The sequence below is a fragment of the Symphodus melops genome, assembly GCF_947650265.1.
Source record: "Symphodus melops genome assembly, chromosome: 4".
Lineage (NCBI taxonomy): Eukaryota > Metazoa > Chordata > Actinopteri > Labriformes > Labridae > Symphodus > Symphodus melops.
Window position 1 is genome coordinate 12,195,032 of NC_136694.1, and position 22,101 is coordinate 12,217,132.

Sequence of the window (22,101 nt, forward strand, 5' to 3'; positions counted from 1 at the left end):
ACGGATGTCACATGGGCTCATGGGTTACACGCAGCTACTGCTACAGCTAGCATGAGGACCTAGGAGAAGATACATTTCCACAGACTTTGAATGTTTGCACATAGATGTGCCCAAACATGCACAAGACACCTGGAAAGAAGATGAAAGAAAAAAAAACTGAAAAAGCAGCTTTAAGACAACACAATGAGACAAACGCTGTAGAACATTTTGAATTATAAAAGCGTATACATAAACGCTAAGTTGGCGCTAGAAATGTTTGTCACAGCTTGTAAACACAACGTTCAAATTGGGACGTGCACACCCACTGCACAACTTAGTTTACGTTTACTGCTTGTGCCTGTACTGCAAGCTAGCTGAGAACAGGCCTATGGCATTTATGGAACAGAAAAGCAGATCATTTTGAAAGCTAGCTAACTGCGTGTGTTTGGAACCCGCCTGTCCGACAGACAGCAGGCCGCACACCGTCACTGGCTGGGGAGTCCATATTTGATTTTCATGAAAAAGCTACTGACTCTACCTTTGACACAAAACAAAAATAATGCATTTTCCAGTGTCTCCATTTCTCAATATTTCCTGCTTTCATTAGTCATGTAGGACATCATCGAGTGTCTGTTGGTCGCAGCTAATGAGGCCTTTAAAGCTAAATAGCATCAGTTCTGGAGAAAACCAAGCCCAAAACTTTTGAGCATGCTTACCAAAGAGACTATATGATTCCTTTCCTTACTGAAGAAATGATGAGCAGATCAATCTGTCAAAACGTAATTGTCAATGGCAGCCCTGAAGTCAGTTTCATTCAGCTGCGTGATAAAATAAATGCTCCTGCTTTGTATAAAAATATTATGACTCTCATGGTTAAAAAGTCTCCCAGCATTCTTGTTGAATTTCTACATTGTGCTTGTTTCTGAATACACACATTGTCTTTTTGGAAGCAGGCATTCAGTGGTTTAATGGAGGGACGGATGAGGGAAAGGGAGAGGGAGAGCAACAATTGGATTTGTAGGTTAATAGCATCCTCATTGACAACATAACTTGCTCATCATGCCCCATTTCAGGCTGCAGTCAGAGCCAAACAGCGCTGCACTAAATCCAGAATGTAAGCGCTGCAATGAATGAGCTCAGCTGAAAAAACACCAGATGATTGGCAACTGGCACAATTAAAGCTTTCAGCGCCCAATTTATCCTCTGCCCACTGATGCAATAATCCCTGATGTAAAGCATCAGTTAGTGTGCTGGAGCGCTGCAGCGTTGGCTCCGTGCACCGCTGGAGTATCTCTTTGAGCGCAGCCAGACGGCCTGGATTATTTCAGGGTCGAGACTACGTGATTAGGCCCAGGGATTATCACAGCTCAGTCAGGGAGACAACAGCCTTGTTGGCCTCTGGGATTAAACAGAAGACCGAGCGACCACCTCCGTCATGCTTCCTCCTGCCTCCTCTCACTCATCCTCATGTCAGTGGGTGCTAAGTGCTGAGTCACTGAAGGAATGTAAATGTGACACTAATTCTGTTTCGCTCATGCTCCGGATGATGAGTGCATTAAATGTTCTGTTAGCATAATAAAATGTTGAAAATGAAGCTGAAAAAGACAATGTGGAGGCTTGGTGGTGTGGTATCATTCCATGTAACGATATTTAAACTTATTTCTGTCATTTATAATCCAATTTAGAAGTTCTCATGGAACTATTAAATTTAACAAAATGAAACTATACCATAAACATGGACATGACATCATGTCCACATGGAATTTATGTGGATATATTTTTTAAATATAGTTTTAGGTCAAATTATGCAAAATCAGACTTCAGTTTGTGTGACTTGAGCCCTCGATCTGTGTGTGAGTTTTTTTAAGCAGCTCGTTCTAATTAATATATCCAATCATTTCTGTTGAAGCTGGAGACGGTAGAGAATGTTCCAGAGTGAGTAAAAAAAAAAATCTCCTTTTGTTTCCTTTCCAGGACCAAGCTTCGCGAATGAGTGATTGATGCCAACTCCGCTTCTTCAGGTAAAAAAAGCAATATATACACACAGGAGGATATTACACGAGGGTTTCATTTTCAAATCAGAAGTATCAACTTTATAAAAGAAAAAAGAACACATGGGATTAGCAGGATTGACGATATAGATCGGTTGGATTATGTAACAGTTTAAATCTTTAATCTCTGCATCTTGATGAAAAATATCTTTTTGAGTTTAATCACTTTTATGATTGATTCTAATGGGATTTATTTTTTATTTTATTTTTTTATTTACTAATGCCCTCCTGTCACTGCTGTGTGCTTCCTCCATGTAGGGCAGAATGGGTGTGTATCCCCTGCTCCTGCTGCTCGGCCTCGCCCTCGGGGTGTCAGGCCAGGACGATGTCCCCATCACAAGTATGAACCACGTCCACCTCGATTCATCACATTTACTTATTCTCTGCCAGTGTGTAACATTGCACCAAACGTTGCTGTCTTCTTTCTCCAGGTCCTCCTAACATTACTGCCATCCCTACAGACCCCCCTGTGGCACCATCCCTCAACTACACTCTCGCACCCACACAAGCCACCACCGGCTCACCCACAACCCTCGGCCCATCAGTCATCCCAGTGACCACAATGGCAGCAACAACAGCAGAAGCAGCAGCAGCAGCAACAACAACCACCACTACAAGCCCCGTTGTTGGGGAGGACGTCGAACCTGCAGGTCCCAATGCCACTGGGCGGCTGTTACCAGCTGATCCTCCCCCACCTCAGGCACCCACCCACGTCCCTCAGGAACCAGCGGGCTCCCAGACCCCCTCTTCTTTGAACCCAGCAGAAGGAGACAACAGGACCACAGCCCTCCCTCCAGAGACTCCAACTCCAGACACTTATAGCGATGAGGTTATATTAACCGAGGAGACCGAGACCACCACAGAACCTTGGATGGAGTTCCCCACTGACGGCAGCCCACACGGTGAGTGTTTGTGTGAGAATACTTCATGTCTCTTTTGTTTCTTTGTGAGCTTTATTCAGGCTGAAAATACCTTTCTACAGTGAGACAGAAACAGGTCATACAAGAGACGATGACTCCAGGTTCACCACTATCAGGACACTCAAAAGACCAGAATCCCATTGAGCAACATGAGACCTTGTGATCTCAGTGACTCATTGTATCTTAAATGGAAAAACACCCTCTTACTATGTTGTGAGTAATGTTACAACATTTCAGCCTGAAGGTCAAAACCCCGCACTGAATGTGAGAAATGACTTTTTAAACGTGTTGAAATGTGACGGCGGTTCAGACCGCTCTTTTTACACCAACGTTCCGCGGCCATGCGTAACGAGCGCCACCGTCACCACGTCTTAGTGAGCTTAAACAGTGAACTGTCCTATGGCGAAACACCGGCGTGTGTTTGATTTCACACAGGGTAACAGAAGACACACGGCAAACAACACACACCTGTGTTCACAGGAGGCTGTGGCTCAGTTGATAGATCTGGTCGTCTCGCAACCCGGAAGATTGAGGGTTCGATTCCCAGCTCCTGTGTCTCCTTTGGAAAGACACAGAAATAAAGAAAACAGAGATATCTTGGAATCATTTTTTTCCAAAGGTGTCTAAGAGCAACTGTGACGTTAAGACACATAGTGCCGTCACGCCTTTAACCACGCCGGCAGACCAGGTGTACGGGTAAAACGGGCCATGCTGTGGGAGAGACGCCATTCTCCCAGCTAAAAAAGAGACATTATTGCTGAATGTACAGTTTGCCCTGTTTCCACCAAGCACTCCGGTGTGGATCAGTACAGCTTGGTTCAGTAAAACCTGATCCTGTTCGTATTTCCAAAGCCAACTGTGCTCTATTTGGTAGGTGGTGTCTAACATAGATAGATAGATAGATAGATAGATAGATAGATAGATAGATAGATAGATAGATAGATAGATAGATAGATAGATAGATAGATAGATACTTTACTGATCCCAAGGGAAATTCAAGTGCCGATGCCGATAGTCGCTTCAGCTATGTAACACTGTGACATCATAGCAGCGTGACACAGCGTACACTGCTAATAAATTAAACAAGGAAGAAAAACTGAGTCTGAGTTAAGTAGTAAACATGTTGAGGTGATCATAATGTGTGCTTCAAGTTTAAGCGATTTGATAAATGAAAGCAACAAAAAATTGCAATTAGGATGCGAGGAACTTTACATGATTGATTTTAGACTGATGGAGGCATGATACTCCTCATGGAGGTTATATTGTTCAAGATCATCATCCATCCCATTTATCCAAGATTGACCCCTATGACCCCACTCGAACTAAAAAATCTCATTGGACTGGTGAATTAAAGTGTATTCCCTGATTCCCCCTTTTAGTCTCTGCTGTTCTATAGAACTGCAGCGGTTGTACTATCTTAACAGAACAAACAGAAATAGGCCAGTTCACTTTGTGTAGCTGTTTCAGTTTCATACTTCAGAAGTTGTTTGACACAGTTGTATACATCTCAGCTGCCAGAGGTTTTTTTTCCCCTTGCGCCCACTTTAAAGGTCATTTACTGTTTGCTTATCTGTTTCTCCTGCGTGACGTTTGCACTCCTCACAGACTAAATACATTGAGATTGCATGCCGACCTGTGTTTAAGATTTGATTTTGACCCTGTAAAGCACATTTGTCGTCAGCGAATCCGCGACACGTTGGAAGTTGACGAAAAGAGACTCTGTAATGTGGCAGCAAAGCAAAGCTCGGTTCCTCCTGCACGTCATTACCGTCCCCGACTGCTGATGGACTGTAGAACCACATTAAGAGTATCAGCATGTTTTTTGAGGGGCTTCCATCTGGCCTTGTGTTATTCATGAAGGCTGCAGAAACAGTAGCAACAGCTACGAAGAGCAAGTAAGTATTCTGGTCAAGAGTTGACCTTTAATATTTTAGATGGTCCAACACTTCTCTGCTCGTAGACTCCTGTGTAGCAGTGCTGGAAATAGAAGCTGCGTTTGACCCGTCACCCACGCAGACACCACCCAAGGCTCCGAAAAACAAATAATGAACATCTATTCATGTTTGTGATGCTTACATTCAAGCTACATACTAAAACACTGGAAGAGTTATTGACTTAAAAAGATGTATTTTTCAGTTTAGTGTTTGTAATCTGGCCATTTAAGTCACATCCTTCTCTTTGAAACATGACTCCCCCACCCACCCCACCCTTTCCTTTCCCATTAATTATTCATAATGCATGATTATAGAGAGATGCACATATCACAATCAGATGTTACTAATTGATTTGGAAGGACGGTTTTTGCTATAGACTGTAAAAACCAGCGTTCCCTTTTTCCTGCCGCAGATACAGCAAACGTTTAGATCCAAAAACATTTAAAGAATGTGAGGGGAAGCCGTACAAGTTCAGAGAACTGTTTCACCTACAGATCATCGGGGGAAGCGTTTCTTTGTTGATATAAAAAAAAAAAATCTCAATGGCGTCCTCCTCCCAGTCATCCACATTGCTGTCTTTCCTAGTCAAAATAAACGACCAGGAACAGAACAGATGTGCCTGCTCTACGATATAGTATGTCCATTATATAACAATCACTTTGGGTTGGCGGGGGTTATGTAATTGCTCTATTGTCTCTCCCCCCCCGGCCGTCTGTGCGCCGTGTGTTTAAAGGCTGTGAGCGCTTCTAGATGGCATCAGCTCCTTCAAGGCTCCTCGTGTCAGCTCCTCATGATACCCACACAGCCCGTTGTGCTCCTGCGCCCTTGATTCAATGTACACTTTGTCGAAGAAGGAATGCAAAAAAAAAAAAAAAAAGAAGGGTTCTGGGAACTGCAAATGTAACGTACAACTGGGCAGTGTTCCAAACAACTTCTTCCAGAACGTGCATGTGAAGCATGGAGTCGAATGATGCGCTCTGTGCTGCATATTATTGTCAGCAGTGTTAAAGAGCTTTCTTGAATTCTGAGTCGACCCGCGTTAACAGCTGATTTTGTCATTCTATTGTCGCGACGACCGTACGGTTTTCTAGAAAAAAACCTCTTCTTTTGTTGTGGGCGACTGTGTCTTATTGAGCCGTCATCAGCACACAATTGGTGGGCATGTTTTTTTTGTATTGTTTTTTTTTTTTTTTTTTTGTACACCACCCTCCTGTTGTTCAGGAAAACCTCATGTGTTTTGTGTTAACTGTGCCAGTAATAGGTCACCAGGAAGACTATAGGCTTGCATATAACCAGTAACTCAGGTGCATGATGGGAACAGGTTAAAATTGGTCAGCTATTGTAGTGTACACGAGGCTCCGTGAGCAATTGGTGACTTGGTCCATGTAATATCTTATCGGTGATGTTAAGACAATCCTTTGCAGTAACATCCCCATAGGCTCACATGCTCTTTACCTCCAAACAGGAAGAGAGCATTTCATATTTACACTCTGAAGAATTCATATAGACCTCACATCAAACATCCTTAAAGTTTCTGTTTTCGATGCCGTCTTCTTTTCTCGGTCACCGCCTCAGATTTACAGAAGCCAAGGGTCGACCCGCTCGGTTAAACTGTGATTTATCTGCTCGCTCCAAAGGACAGCCTTGTGCCGCTCTCCATGTGGGTTAGTGTTTTACGTTAACGTGGTTAACCGTTTTACAGAGGAGCAACGCGAGCTGGTGTCTAAAGAGGCAGAGGTCACTTCATGACCTTGGCTTCTATTTCTCACCCACATTCTGACACGTGAACAAGCTCAAAGTCTTGTTTGTATACAAATAAAAACAGAAGTAGATGAACATTTACAGACGCAACATATCGAGGAAGGTTTTACCTGAAGTAATTGTGATGGTTTTGGGTCCGTTGCTCTGTTAAGGCCGTGGAGAGTGGAGGAAAACGGCAGGCAAAAACTCACGTCCACACTATACGGGGATTTCAATGCTCGTCGTTTATTTAAATAAACACTCCAACCTTATCAAGCCCGGTTGTACGGCTACTATCGTTCATACATGAACAAAATAGTGCCATATTTGACCATCATTGTTGTTCTATAAAATAAAGAAAACAGGAGCGAAAAATAATACGTCCGACCAGCGTAGTGTGCGCATCGTTCCACGAGGAGCAGGTAGCACAGGCACTGCTTGATGACGTCGCCACTAAGCGACACAGTATACACATTGTTAAAGGTACATTCCATAATCACAACCGTTACATAATCCCCCCGGTGAGACAAAGGCTGTCCTCAGCCGTACACAGAGATACAGTCTATACTAAACATACCCTCACACATGAGTAAGCAGTTAAGCTGCCAAGACCAAGTAGGATAATATACAGTGGATTAATCAGGTAACCGGCATACATGTCAGCACCAGGTAAATGGAAGTCCTTAAACATCAAAAATAAAATAAACACAAGCTTAGGCTCCTAAAACAAAACAGCATGAAATCCCTTTTTATGCATGAAAAATAACATCTAAAAATATTAAGCTTCAATATAAAACCAAAACTTATTGTTCTTCTTGTTGAGTACAGAATAAACAAAACACTACCGCTCTGGTAGGATGCATAATAAACTTACACCACTGACAACAGAACAATTGTGGTTTCTTTTTTTTTTTTTTAACACATGTGAACAAGAACCAGAAAGCACACATTTTAAGTCAAATCTGGCAGCATGACACGGGTCCGTCCACCTCGGCCTGCAGACTCCCCACCTCCAGCTCAAGGTCAGCGTGAACGACGCGGTCAGACAAGACAAGATGGGCCGCCATTGTATTTTTTACAGACAGATCCCGTCAGCTCCACAGAAACAGTCCGGGCATGAGTGACGGAAGTCCACGGGGAGAAGTGCAGGAGAGTGGCAGGCGTTGGGGAGGAGGAAAACCACGTCTTTGGGGATCCGAGGAGCTTTCACGTACAGCCAGGAACGAAGCACTCAGTAACAGCAAACTGGGAGCCGTCGCCGCGTCCACCGGGTCGCCTACCGTAGCTGCCGGAGGGAAACTCTGTACACCGAAACTCCAAAACTCCAGGAAACTTAGAGCGTTCCGTCTGAAGCCGACTCTCTGTCCGTCCGCGCTGCGACACTCCCGCGCGCGTACCCGCTTGTGACTTTGATGTCGCCGAAAAGCGCGGCCAAGCTTAACACAGTCCAAAACGGCGAAAAAAGAATGGTGAAAAAAATGTTCACTTCGAATACTTGCACTGGTCGTTGATGAAAGGTCCAAGGAAAAGTTGTTCGGGCGCCATTTGTGATGGTTTTGGGTCCGTTGCTCTGTTAAGGCCGTGGAGAGTGGAGGAAAACGGCAGGCAAAAACTCACGTCCACACTATACGGGGATTTCAATGCTCGTCGTTTATTTAAATAAACACTCCAACCTTATCAAGCCCGGTTGTACGGCTACTATCGTTCATACATGAACAAAATAGTGCCATATTTGACCATCATTGTTGTTCTATAAAATAAAGAAAACAGGAGCGAAAAATAATACGTCCGACCAGCGTAGTGTGCGCATCGTTCCACGAGGAGCAGGTAGCACAGGCACTGCTTGATGACGTCGCCACTAAGCGACACAGTATACACATTGTTAAAGGTACATTCCATAATCACAACCGTTACATAATGTTTGCTTAGCCTAGCTAGCATTTAAGGTGAAACCAGCAGCGTGTTGTAATTAAGCTCCCACTAGTTAGTTACTGTCTGAAAGTCTCTTCTGTTTTAGATTCATAGTTGTGTTTTTTTCCTGGACTATTCGTGTGCGGATAGTAACTGCCTGGAAGGAAGTTTATACCAATCACTTTTAAAATTGAACACCCAAAGCTTGTATGAATCCATGTCATTTTAGAATAATGTTGTCGTGACGACGGTCACTTGCATCAATTTCAAAGCAAACTGAATTATGGGACACATTTTTAATTCAATGTAATTTCCAGGACATTAATTCTTCCTCTCCGTCTCCGTAGACAACAACCCATCTGATGACATGCCCATCATAGCCGTCATGGTGGCCCTGTCCTCCTTGCTGGTCATCATCTTCATCATCATCATCCTCTACATGCTCAGGTGGGTGAAGCGTGGTTGATGTTGCACAGGCCACACTGACTGGAGAGACCTGAGGTGAAGACTTAAGGTGCTCCAGTTACCATGGCGACAACTGATTGGCATTCAGCTGTGAGGCGAAAGCAATGTGTTTCATTTAAGTGTGTGTGTGTGTGTGTGTGTGTGTGTGTGTGTATCCATGTGTTGATATGCACTTTGGTCTGTGTTGATTGACAGGTTTAAAAAGTACAAGCAGGCAGGGAGCCATTCAAACTCCTTCAGGCTGACCAATGGGAGATCAGATGATACAGGTAAACACACACACAAACACTTGCACTGGCCTGAGAATGCTTGTGTGTTTTGAATGTGCGTTGCATATGTCCATAAATCTGGCTGCATACTCACTGAGCACTCCTGTGTTTGTTTGTGTGTGGTATCAGCAAATTTGTACAGGCGCCTTGACCAAACTTGTAACTTTGGGTAGTTTATGATAAGACTCGATTGATCCACCTCCGCTGACCGATAACATTTCACTGGTTGACTGTTGCCAGAAGGCTTTTGTTCACTGTGATTACCTAACCTGCAGAGCTGCATTTCACTCCCTGAATGTCACACAGCATTGAACGACATCTCCCTCTGGTGGCCATCGTTAAAGAAAGTCTCCAAGTCAAGCAGTCAGACGAACTTGATTTATTACATGACATGAAACTCTCCTTTTCTTGACCCCTTATCCCATGTCTTTATCTCCACCTGTCTCACCCCTCCTGTTCCTTCCCTCTTTTCCTCGACCCTCCCATCCTACTCGCCGGCGCAGAACTCCAGAGCGTCCCGCTATTGGCCCGTTCGCCCAGCACAAACAGGAAGTACCCGCCTCTTCCTGTCGACAAGCTGGAAGAAGAAATGAACCGCCGCATGGCTGATGACAACAAGCTCTTCAGGGAGGAGTTTAATGTACGGCACACTCAAGCACACAACCTCTGTTAACAGTCTGACTTTCACCTTGTTCAAATATCAGGGAAACGAAATAAGTCGGCTCCGAAAAGAGGGGGGATTTCACTTCCCAGGGGTTGAGTGGGAAATAGAAATTATGATTAGATTAAAAAATATGAGCGCATGCTTGATTTGGGGAGGAAACCAATCATGAGAAGTAGCTTAGCACTCGGATGTGTTGCTGATCTTTTGTACATGATTATTCCAGCCGTCAGCTTCGGAGCGCCCTCCCCTTACTCGCACAAAAACTTTATACAACCATGATTTTACGTCACTCAAATAATAAGCTGTACGAATATATAACTCTTTAAAATCAATCTCTGCAAAAAAAACACCTCCTTTACATCTATGGTAGGGTTTCTTTGTCCTTTATTTATTTTTTATTTTTTTTCACTTTTCAATTCAATGTCTATTAAGGTGCACTCACACGAGCAGTTGTCCCATACCGTGCTAAACCAGGGTTGTCTTTCTAAATGTGCTTTTTTTTTCTTCTTCTTCTTCTTCTTTCTGTGTTCAGTCTCTGCCAGTCTGTCCCATCCAGGCATCATGTGACGCTGCCTCCAAGGAGGAGAATAAAGAGAAGAACAGATATGTCAACATCCTGCCATGTGAGCATCTACATAACCCCAGCACTGTGTCAGAAACTGTCACTAACAAAGCAACATTCACAGTTACTGGCTTCTTCTCTGCTGTTTTAAGAAACATTTATTAATACTATCAGACTTGGAATCTGACCGTAGGAACTTAAAGAGAGTCTACAAAGATTTACTGAGTTGTACTTTTGTGGTCATTAGAAAAACTGTGTTTGTGTAATCAGAACGACTCTCTGGATGTGCTCTCCTCTTGAATTCATCTGTTTGTTTCTCTTCTTCCTCTCTCTCAGACGATCATTCCAGGGTGCATCTCTCATCTCTGGAAGGAGTTCCCGACTCTGACTTCATCAACGCCTCCTTCATTAATGTTCGTACAAGTGCAGCATTTTTCTCTCCCCAAAAACACGTCTTCTGTTGGTAGCATCAACTTAAAATAAGTCTTCTTTTTTTTTTGCTATCTGTTGCAGGGTTACCAAGAGAAGAACAAGTTTATCGCAGCTCAAGGTAAAGGGGTTTTTTCCTGCAACCGAAAAAAGAGTCGATTACCGTTTGATTTTTCCTCCTCCAAGTTTCTGTATCTGTAACCTTTGTCTCTCAGGGCCGAAGGAGGAAACGGTGAATGACTACTGGCGGATGATCTGGGAGCAAAACACGGCAACCATTGTCATGGTGACCAATCTGAAGGAGAGGAAAGAGGTAGGCGAGCTGGAGGGATGATGCTGTGTGTGTGTTTGTAGACTTTGTTTACACAATCATACAATAGCTTCGAAGGAAACAGATGTTTTAATGTTTACAATAAACCGACATAAGTGAGGTGAAATAGACGGGTTAAATCTGCAAAAAACATGGTGGCAGAAAGACACATCACATTTGAGTGTGTTTCCATGGCAACATTTTCTTTTGAACAGTAAAGTTTGATGATGGGTGCACTTCTTGTGCCTACATGTTGACCCCTTTGTGAGGGCTTTGATTAGTCCTCATATCATGACTTCACATTATTCTATCATAGATGCAATATAGTGAGATTTTAAAAGGTGTTCTGTTTTGCCCTTTTCTCGCAAATGAAATGAGTTTCCTTTGTGTGCTGAATGTTCCATCACTCTCTGTGTTTTAGTGTAAGTGTGCTCAGTACTGGCCGGACCAGGGCTGTTGGACATACGGGAACATCCGCGTGTCTGTCGAGGACACAATGGTTCTAGTGGACTACACCATCCGCAAGTTTTGCATTCAACAGGTAAGACCTCATCAGTGACGAGAGTGAACGTTTCTCTGTGAAGGTGCGCTCACACGACTGTCCCCCTCTCCTCATTCCCCTGCTGGCCTGCATTCACACTGCTCCAGGGCGAACTGGGCCTGAGCACGGTCAAGTCTTCTACATAATGAAGGAATGCAACACATGCATGGCTTCTCGTTATTAAGAAGCATGCTCAGTTTACACACGGCCGGACGAAAGAGAGACAAAGCGACGAGCTTGTCAGTCCACATCCGCACATCGGAGAACAACACAGAGAACATGGCAGCTACTTTGTGGCTTATTTTGAGTCATTTTAGTCAGATCCAGCTGTAAAACTCTGAGATTTCTCCAGAATGAAGTCTGTTAACGTCGTGCATGAACTGTACTGTGCTGATGCACACCTTCCAATCTTGCCAAGGCCAAGGAAGTGTACCGAGCCTGGATACAGACTCACAGTAGTCAAACAAACTTGGGCACAATACAGACTGCTTAGTGTGAGTGCGCCCTGAGGGTGCAGATGTGTCAGAAAACACAAACACCTCTGTTTAGTTAGTTTACATGGAGCTGATCCTGGAAAAACAAATATTAGGGCAAACTTTGGGAATGTGTCATGCCTTAAATCAAAACAAGAGATAACATTTGTTGTCCTGTGGCTCAGTGTTTGACCTGGTTTGTTCACTTCTCAGGTCGGAGACGTGTCTGGGAAGAAGCCTCAGAGACTCGTCACTCAGTTCCACTTCACCAGCTGGCCAGACTTCGGGGTGCCCTTCACACCCATTGGGATGCTCAAGTTCCTGAAGAAGGTCAAGAACTACAACCCCCAGTATGCCGGGCCAATTGTGGTCCATTGTAGGTAAGAGCATCAAAGCTGTAACACTCTGGGTTTTTTTTTTTTTGCATAGATAGCTTCCTTGCATCTGCTTCCTTGACAGCCAGCTGCTCGTGACTCACAACACGTCTTTGTTTTCAGTGCAGGCGTGGGGAGGACAGGAACATTCATCGTGATCGACGCCATGCTGGACATGATGATGTCTGAGAGGAAGGTGGACGTGTTCGGCTTCGTCACCAGGATCAGAGCCCAGCGCTGTCAAATGGTTCAGACTGATGTAAGTGCAGCGCCGACACACTTGACACTGCATCTGTGGTTTGTCCTGATTTAACCAGAATGATGGAATAACCAGGATTTTTCCAACTTGAAATGTTGAATCACAAGATTTAAATTATTAGTAACAGGGTTTTGTTTTTTTTACCATTTAAAACCTCGGATACCTGGATACACCAGCAGACAATCTATACTGGCTGTTTAGTGTAGCACCAGTATGCTCTGCTGGGGGTCAGAAAGAGAGATATTCCTTATATGTAAAGATTAAGGTCTGGTGTCAGATCTGGAACTTAAAGGACCCATATTCTTCAGAGACTGATCTGTTGCCTGCCAGTTGTTCCTGACCCCCTTCTCTCTGCCCCACAGATGCAGTACGTGTTCATTTTCCAGGCGTTGTTGGAGCACTACCTGTACGGAGACACAGAGCTGGAGGTGACCTCTCTGGAGTCCCACCTGGCGAAACTCTATGCCCCCTCCCCTGGAGCTGGCTGCAGCGGTCTGGAGGCTGAATTCAAGGTACGTCGAATGTGTTGACGTCTTCTGAAGAGACTTTGTCTCTGCTTCTAAAGTGTGTTGCGTTAATAACATGAAAACAAATTAATGGTGACCGCAATTTTGAAGTTGTGTTCTTCAAATTTGAAGAAGCTGACATCCATCAAGATTCAGAACGACAAGATGAGAACAGGCAACCTGCCCGCCAACATGAAGAAGAACAGGGTCCTACAGATCATTCCATGTGAGTTCACAAAAGTACAAATCTGAGATCCCAAATTAAGGGGAGGTATTCTCACCAGTCATTCTTCATGCAGGACCATCATTTGTCTTTATGCTTTGATATATTGATAATACACCTTTGAAGATATTCTTAACAAATACAGTTTTTAAGATTTAGGTGCAGCCTTTTACCAACACGATGACTCTATCTTTTTCTAAAAATCTTTTTTCCAATCTGTCGAGAGCACAATTTCTAATTTAGATTGATGTACTTGTTTTGAGTTTATCCGTTCTGGTTTCATGATATATTTCCTAAATAGGTAATGTTGAGAATACGCAAAAGCATGACTTCATGTAGACACATTTCCTCTGTGCTGACATCATTTTATTATCACTAGTTTGGAGATATCTCCATGCACCTCAAACTTGTTTTAAAATTGTCCTAAAAAGTGACATTTTCCTGAACTTTCTGTTCGAAGTTGATTGTGCTTATTTCACGTTCTGTGTTTTCCTGTGAATGGATTTCATTTGTCTTGTTAGAGTTGTGAGCGTCAGGTTCTTTTATTTTTATTTGTGCCTGCACACTGTGAATCTATAAACCCATGTAATGTAACTCCTTAAAGTTCAAGGTTAATGCTTCTCGTTTGCCCTCACAGATGAGTTCAACAGAGTGATCATTCCAGTCAAACGAGGGGAGGAGAACACCGACTACGTCAATGCCTCATTCATTGATGTGAGTGTAAAAGCCCTGCGATAAGAATGGATCTTTTCATTAATGCGAGCGATCGATCGAGCCCTCTTCTCTGCCTCCTGCTGTTTATTTTTCATATCCCTTATTCATCCCTCTTTTCCCTCTTGTCATCTCCTCCCTCTGGTCGCAGGGTTACCGTCAAAAAGACTCGTACATGGCAAGTCAGGGCCCCCTGCAGCACACCATCGAGGACTTCTGGAGGATGATCTGGGAGTGGAGGAGCTGCTCCATCGTGATGCTCACAGAGCTGGAGGAGAGAGGCCAGGTGTGTGTCTGCGCAGAGAAACAAACACGAGTGCCAGACGGCGGGTCAATAACTGGCTAAAATAGAATATTGACATGTGAACATGATGCTGGTTTAATGGTTTGGATGATCAGAGCTGAACTCGTCACACAGCTGCTCATTCAGAAAAGCTCCACCTGGAGATTTAAATGACTTCAAATTTTTGGATTAAATTAAAAAAATTAAAAAAAATTAAAATCTTTGTCAACATGTGAGGTCTTTTACCTTCTCCAATACGTCTCCAGGAAAAGTGTGCTCAGTATTGGCCCAGTGATGGAGTGGTGGTCCACGGGGACATCTCCATCGAGATAAAAAGGGAGGAGGAGAGCGAGAGCTACACGGTGCGGGATCTTCTGGTCACCAACAACAGAGTAAGAAATGAATCTATGAAAGAAGTCGATGGTCAAACACAAACACATCGGAGACTCTAAGACATATAAATGTAGTTTCTTCATCAGCTCCCATCTTTGTCACTTTTTTACCTACAAGGCGTATCCTCATGTCCTCTGTTTGCCCTCCTTCATCTTTCCAGGAGAACAAGGCTCGAGCGGTGCGTCTGTTCCATTTCCACGGCTGGCCAGAGGTGGGAATCCCCACTGATGGTAAAGGAATGATTAACATAATTGCCGCTGTGCAGAAACAGCAGCAGCAGTCTGGCAACCACCCCATCACAGTGCACTGCAGGTAAGACACACAAACACACACGGCTGTCCTCGACGTACCACAGCAACAGAACCAGTCCATTTAATATTAAAGAGATGTATGGATTGTTTGTTATGCTCTTTAAGAGGGAAATGCATCTGGCATTCATGCATGCTTTTGTGTCTGGGGATTTGTTACAGCTATTAAATCACAGGAAAAAACAGCTGAGAAGAATTGTTCTCTTCTTCCTTAAGACGTTCAAACTGCTCCCTGAAATCTTGTTTTGCTCCTTCTCTTAACACGTGCTCTCACAGCAAATCCTTTCTTGTGTATGTGATGAGGTTTAAACATTGCTCTGTGTGTGTGTACAGTGCTGGTGCTGGCCGGACAGGGACTTTCTGTGCGTTGAGTACAGTCCTGGAGAGGGTGAAAGCTGAGGGCATCCTGGATGTCTTCCAGACAGTCAAGAGCCTCAGACTGCAGAGACCACACATGGTGCAGACGCTGGTGAGGAGCCAAGGAACTGTGACCACGAACAGCTTATGATTATTCAGTTATCTAAAGTGCTTAAACTGCAGAGCCCGAATCATTAGGGTTTTTTTTCTCCAGGTTTTTAGTTATTGATGTAGAAATACACTCACTGTTGTGACGTTGCATGAGAGCGTACATACCACTTTCATGTCCATGCACTAAACGTGTCACCTTATAATCAGCCTACCAGCTTCCTGTTAGGCTCCCTGACTGAGCCGTTACAACCCGTTTGTTTATTCAGCTTAAAATTGGATCACGTTAGCAGATCTCTTTCACCGGCAGAGGGCGCTGTAGGGATGTCAACAGGCATCATCACTCTCAGGAGTGGACAGGAGCAGTTCCCTCCCAGTGAAGTGTCTGCATTATACATCTTTTCAACAAGTATCTGATAACTGCATTTCAGGGCTCAATATATTACGTGTGTAACTCTACAGATGGAACAAAGATCTGAGAAAGATATCAGCCGATATAGTTGTATCAGATTTCTTTTCTCACTAACAAACAGTAGATATCGGCGTCTGCCCTAAAAATCTTTTAGATGTCAGGGTGTTATCCGTCTTCCTATTCAAAAACTGTTTTTTAAAGAATTTGAACTATTCCTTGAATATATTTTATTTTTTAGGATATATGATCAAAGGTTAATGCATTTGATATTTTATTTTGTAGAGGTTCGAGTTCTGCTAGAATTCTAGATATCTCAAAATCCATTTTTTTTCTTTTGAAGTTTTTATCTTCTGTTTGAGAAAAACAAAGGTATAATCAGCTATATGAAACCAACTGTGTGATTGATCCATACGCCCAGCTACGAGGTATAAAAGACCTCATTTGACACAATGAGATGAGATCTCCCTGCTGACTCGGCTGTTTCTCCACCTCTACAGGAGCAGTACGAGTTCTGCTACAAAGTGGTCCAGGAGTATATCGATGCCTTTTCTGACTACGCCAACTTCAAGTAGCGACCCCGCCACAAATGGATGGATGTCCAGATCCACTTCTTACAAACATGCTCTCACCGGAACACAGTCACAGACGCACACACACATCGCCGTGCAGGAAGCTGCATGCTACCATCAGATGGATTTTTTTTTTTTTTTTTTTAACCTTACCTTTTTTTCTGATGGAAAAGACTCGTCACAACATGATCTGTGGATGAGACGGAGTGCCCGGAGGAAAAGGGAACAGAGGCCTCGGCGCCGGAGGAGGACAGGGCAGCGCAGTCGGACAGAGAAAATAACTGAGATGCCTTCTTGAATATTTTGTAATATTGGTCTTGTTAATACAGCTCTTCTCCCTATTTGCCTCCCACCTCTCCCTCACCCCCAACATGTATATACACTTACTGTGTTGCATCTTCTTACTTTGGTTTCAGACACAGTTTTGACTTTGGCTGCATATTCGGGTGGCACCTGTAATGTATTTTATTGGTATATACATATAAATATATATAAATATATATGAATATAAATCTAGTGCTTTGGAGGCTAATGTAAAAAAATCCAGTCTTATTGAGGATGTTTGGATTTTTTTTTTTTTTGTACTTTTTAGGGAGAGAAACATTCAAACATTGTTGGCTTGGCTGGAGCCACGCTGTAGCATCGACAGTAACAGACACTTCCTGGACTGTTTCCACTCGTAGACATCCTTTCAGTTAACACACAAGAGGAGCCGATTTATTTTTATTTACAGATTAAATCCCATCTAATGAGCCAATTACAATTCCCCCTTTCTGGTTTTTCGGGGTCAAAAGGTTCAAAGGGTCACTTACTATTCTAGATCAGAATCGCTGTGATGTAGCGTATTGACTCAGGTTGACACACACACATGCACACAAACACACGCTGAAGAGCAGGAGCCATTACTTTCGTCTGAGCATCAGTGTGTGTGTGTGTGTGTGTTGTCTGTTTAAACTGGCGCAGAAGCTGGCAAAGACTACACAGTGTTTGTAAAAGCGCTGTTTTCTGTCTGTTGACTGCCAGACGTCTTTCACTGGTAACGGAGACACTCTCGCGACCATGTTTGGACAACAAACACCACAAAGCTGTTTTACTGTCTAAGCACCAACGTAGCCAACGTATTCCTGGGCGGTTAAAGAATAAAGTCCAAAACAGAGACTTTTTGTAACCCACACTAAATACTAAGTTAGGGAAATTGTAAATTCATCCAGGTTTTATGTTGAATCTTTTCTTTAGGTCTGTTACAGTGTCAAAAACAATGTTGCTCATGTTGACGAGCCAAGCAATGTCAAGGTGCTCCATTACAGCACCTAAGAAAAAAACACAACAATGCTATATTACCCAGCATATTTCTTTCTCGTTTACAGACACGTCAGTATTGCTTGTAGATTTTATTGAGTGTTTCTCTCTTTATACACACACACCACAACGCTGTCACTCTTTTAAACACTGATCCCTCTTATTTCCCACTTTAAACTCTGGAACCGAGGAATGTTTTATACGAATGCTGTTGCTAACAGAGTCCTTAAATATGGAAACATTGTTACTTCAATAGTGGAAGCGTGCCATGCAATGTGTGCTATGATTTTTTTTTTTTTTTTTTTTTTTATGGCTGTCCTTGGAGGACGCTCAGACTTGAACTACAGCGTTTCTTTACATTTTAAAGATGTCACAGATGAGGCTGTGCCCTTTTTGATTGTAGTTAAATATAAATATTCACCCACAGGGCTTCAGGTCAGTTGAATTTCCGCTCGGTCAGCTCAGGAAATGGCCATTGCCAGGATTGTTTTAAAATTAGAGATTGAACGAATACAGCTCGATTTCATCCGACTCCTGTTTAAATGTTTTTATCCCACAAAGAAAACCGAATTTTTAAGATTTTTCTCTTTGAATCGATCATGTTTCTTTAATGTCGATTGTAACTTATAAGCAGTCCTGTACATGTACATAACCCATGTTATGCAAACAGGGGGGGGGGGGAAAGGAGCACAATCATTTTTTGATTTCTTGATAGCAGACGTCATTAGAGTTCATGCTGACATTTCAGGAAGGCTGAATGTTGCGTCAGTGTTGATTGTTTGATCGCTCATGCACTATTTGCACCAAAATCGCAGCCCTTAAAAAAAATAGTCAACCAAATAAAAGATGCGGTCGGAATATTGACGTTTTTTTAAATTCAGAATAAAAGAACAAATTGAAAATCTTGAGAAGATCTTTAGGGTCTCAAACCTCTGAGTTAGCCCCTCTGTGCGCCCCCTATGGGGACTTGAAGTAGCAGATAAAGGAATCGACCGCTCACTGAAACCATTGACTGTGTACATCGTTGTCATTTTAAGTCTTCGTTTTGTTCCAAAGCCTCACAAGTGCCCGCACTATTAGTTTAGGTGCCATTGTGTTCTCACTCCTTCACTTACTGGGTCTCTACTGATTAGAGGAAGGGGTGTTTTTTTGTTTTGTTTGTTTTTTATGGGATAATCTGTCCTGTCTTTGATTCCAGTTAAATTGTGTCTGGGTCATTTGATCCCTTTTGTCTCACTGCAATTGGACTGCAAAACCAGACACTGTGCCAACCAACCCATCGTGAACTTAGAGAAGTGCCTCTTCAGTAGGTTTTCAAACGAAACTTGACGTCATCCAAAAGTATTTCCCCGTCTCGTATGTATTCCCGCTCTCGCCTGCAGACTGATGACGAACCTTTTTTTGCGTGACAAATCATTCGGGCCAAAGCTTTGACTGGGTCAGTCATCCATCCTTTGACATTCCCTTTGGTCTCAACTATGTCGACCCTTCAATTGTGCTGATAAACGTACCATTGAGGTACTTTAAAAACATATTTCCTCTTTGATTTAATGTTCATTTCATTCCATATCACTGAAATGAGGGGGGTCCATGACAGCTAATCAGGACTGGGTGCTAAACAGGAAAAATACAAATCCTAATGTTCGTCCCTCAACAAATGCAGATGAACTGTGAATGCAGAAGGAGCTCATTGTCCCTCTTTAACATGGCTTTCTTCCTGGAGCTTTGCCCCAGGGGAGAATTTTGAATACACAAAGAATTCAAACATTTTTAGAGTGTCGATCTTTTCTCTCTTCTTCTCTCCACCTGTATTGTGTCCTTTACGTCTTTTTGTCCACTAACCGCTGTCCAGCTGTGGCTTCTGTTTCCTGCTTTACTTTGTCCTGAGACCTTTTTCTTTTCCCATTGGTCACTGCCCACTCCCACTTGTACATAATGTAAGGTTATTTATATGTCATTCCTGTCTGCTGCCTTGCTTATTTTATTTTCTTCCCCCCACTCTGCTTTTTTTAAAGATGTATATTGAACTGTATTGGGACCATTTTGAACTGTATTACAGATGATTTGTTTGGCCATTTTTAATTAGGTATAATTGTCTTAAGCAAATCCTATTTTTTAATTTGCCTTTGTCTGTTTCTAGTGTTTTGTTATTCAACATTTGAATATATGTATATATAATTATATATATGATAAAATTATATATAATTATATGATGCCAAACGGCCTTTCTAAGCAAGATACTGTTCAAACCTAATAAAAGTGCTTGAGATTTTATCTTTTGTCTGTGTTCAGTTTGTCTCCGAGTGTAATGTTGGCTAACAGACACCTCTGATACAATCATTCCTCCTTTGTTTCAGGGCGGAACAACCTCATGCTCATTACAGCCCGTGTCCTCATGAGAGACTGACGGTACAGTGGTGCAAAATAATTGGCAATCGTTCATGAGCTTTAAAGATCAGGCAGTTCTACTGAGTGTTGCTCATGAAAGGTTTTCAATCACTGTTTCACCTTTCACCCCATCAAATATTCACATGCTCTTTGCAAAAATAACGGCGGTATGAATGTGTGTGGACGGCAACAACTCATATCCTTTAATGTTAAAGGCCTCCGACGTGTAGATTGAATGAAAAATGGGTATTCAGGGCTTTCTGCTTGAAACGTGTACCTAAAACATGAAGCACTTCTCACAGGGAAACCTACATGTTTCTCAACAGGAGGATAGAGAGTCCGTCCTGATCCTATCTTTCAAGCCTGGTGAGTTTCAGCAGATAGCTGTTCTTTATGAGTCTTTTGCCAGAGAGTTCTGCCTCTATAAAGGATGTTTTTCTTGCCACTGTAACTTTGCTAACTGTTGTTTGTACATCTTACTTTATGAAATGGCGCTATACAAATAAAGATTGTAAACCTTTTCCATCAAAGATGAAGAGTTGTTCCACTGTGTTGCTTTAAGAACGAGGTAGAAACAGGGGGGGGGCATTCATGAGTATTATGTGAATGATTAGCCTAATTGACACCGCACATTAGGAGTCGCCTGGAAGGCTGCCCCCAACTGCAAACCTCTATCATGAGTCAATGGTAAGGTGTGGGATGAATCAATCAATCAAATCACTTCCCCCTAATAGGACTGGAAAGACTTAGTTTACATGATTTTAGGATTTTTCATCTTTTAAATGTGTACCAGCCCTAATTATGACAACAACAAAGCCAGCTATCAGTAATTGTAAAACTTCTGTTTGTTTTACATAGATTTGCTTGTTCTTCATATACATCAATGAGTCAGGGAGCGAATCCTGTTTGATCAGTGACACTTCTTGCAGTCATCTTTATAGCCAATCCTCTATGCCCAACATTCATGCGTCACAGCACCCAACTGAGTCAACATAACATTCAGTCACCTCCTGATGAGATCTGGTTCTGAATTTAAACCTCTGGAAAGGTAATACCTGTCCTCCCTTAATTGAGAGGGATGTTGTCAATGGCCTGGGTAGGAATCCATCGTGTTTGTTCCGCTCGTCACTGGCTGACCCTGTGTTTCCTCTGACCAAAGGGTCACCTGGGTCGGGAGTTCGTGGAGGGTCGATATGGTCACAACAGGAGCAAAAAGAGGAAATGGAAACCACCCACTGTTTGATCTAAAATATAATAAACCTATTAGCCATACATTTAATATCCAGACCCAGACTAAATAAACCAGAGCCGTCAAGTCATGTACACATTTACAGCTTCTTTTTTAAGATCCTCACGAGTTATGTTTAAATTACACTCTGCTGCACTTTGGATAATAAGAGGTAGATATTTTACATTCCATTCCTTTGAGTGTCCTACAATGTACGACACAAAAGTCAGTGTTCATCATCAATCTATTAATTGAATGATTCATTCATGAGCTGTCATTCAGACAGAGAAGCTTTGTTTAAATGTGGATTTGGGTGATGCGATGAGCAGTTGAGCTTTCCAGATATGTCAGCTGTGTTTGCAGGTGATAATTGGAATTGTCCATGTCTTCAGGATCTCTTGTCCCCAGAGACCCCTCATTTGACCACAGGGAACA

The 22,101-nt window shown here is 42.8% G+C and overlaps 1 protein-coding gene across 2 annotated transcripts in view; it reads left to right on the forward strand.

Moving 5' to 3' along the window:
* The window catches only part of ptpra (protein tyrosine phosphatase receptor type A), a 28,318-nt gene extending 7,994 nt beyond the window's left edge, over positions 1-20,324 (forward strand). Inside the window, exons 2-22 of one of the 2 annotated variants that reach the window (XM_079341274.1) lie at positions 1,954-2,000; positions 2,289-2,370; positions 2,492-2,932; positions 8,883-8,982; positions 9,196-9,269; positions 9,773-9,909; positions 10,466-10,556; positions 10,832-10,908; positions 11,009-11,045; positions 11,140-11,237; positions 11,656-11,775; positions 12,462-12,628; positions 12,746-12,881; positions 13,244-13,393; positions 13,520-13,613; positions 14,248-14,324; positions 14,473-14,607; positions 14,871-14,996; positions 15,158-15,309; positions 15,639-15,774; positions 16,680-20,324. In XM_079341274.1, the coding sequence (XP_079197400.1) occupies positions 1,980-2,000; positions 2,289-2,370; positions 2,492-2,932; positions 8,883-8,982; positions 9,196-9,269; positions 9,773-9,909; positions 10,466-10,556; positions 10,832-10,908; positions 11,009-11,045; positions 11,140-11,237; positions 11,656-11,775; positions 12,462-12,628; positions 12,746-12,881; positions 13,244-13,393; positions 13,520-13,613; positions 14,248-14,324; positions 14,473-14,607; positions 14,871-14,996; positions 15,158-15,309; positions 15,639-15,774; positions 16,680-16,754 (2,526 nt within the window). In that variant the 5' untranslated portion in view covers positions 1,954-1,979 and the 3' untranslated portion in view covers positions 16,755-20,324. Of the gene's footprint in view, positions 1-1,953; positions 2,001-2,288; positions 2,371-2,461; positions 2,933-8,882; positions 8,983-9,195; positions 9,270-9,772; positions 9,910-10,465; positions 10,557-10,831; positions 10,909-11,008; positions 11,046-11,139; positions 11,238-11,655; positions 11,776-12,461; positions 12,629-12,745; positions 12,882-13,243; positions 13,394-13,519; positions 13,614-14,247; positions 14,325-14,472; positions 14,608-14,870; positions 14,997-15,157; positions 15,310-15,638; positions 15,775-16,679 lie in introns of both variants that reach the window. The other variant, XM_079341273.1, reaches the window with a different exon arrangement.
* Positions 20,325-22,101: the final 1,777 nt, after the last annotated feature.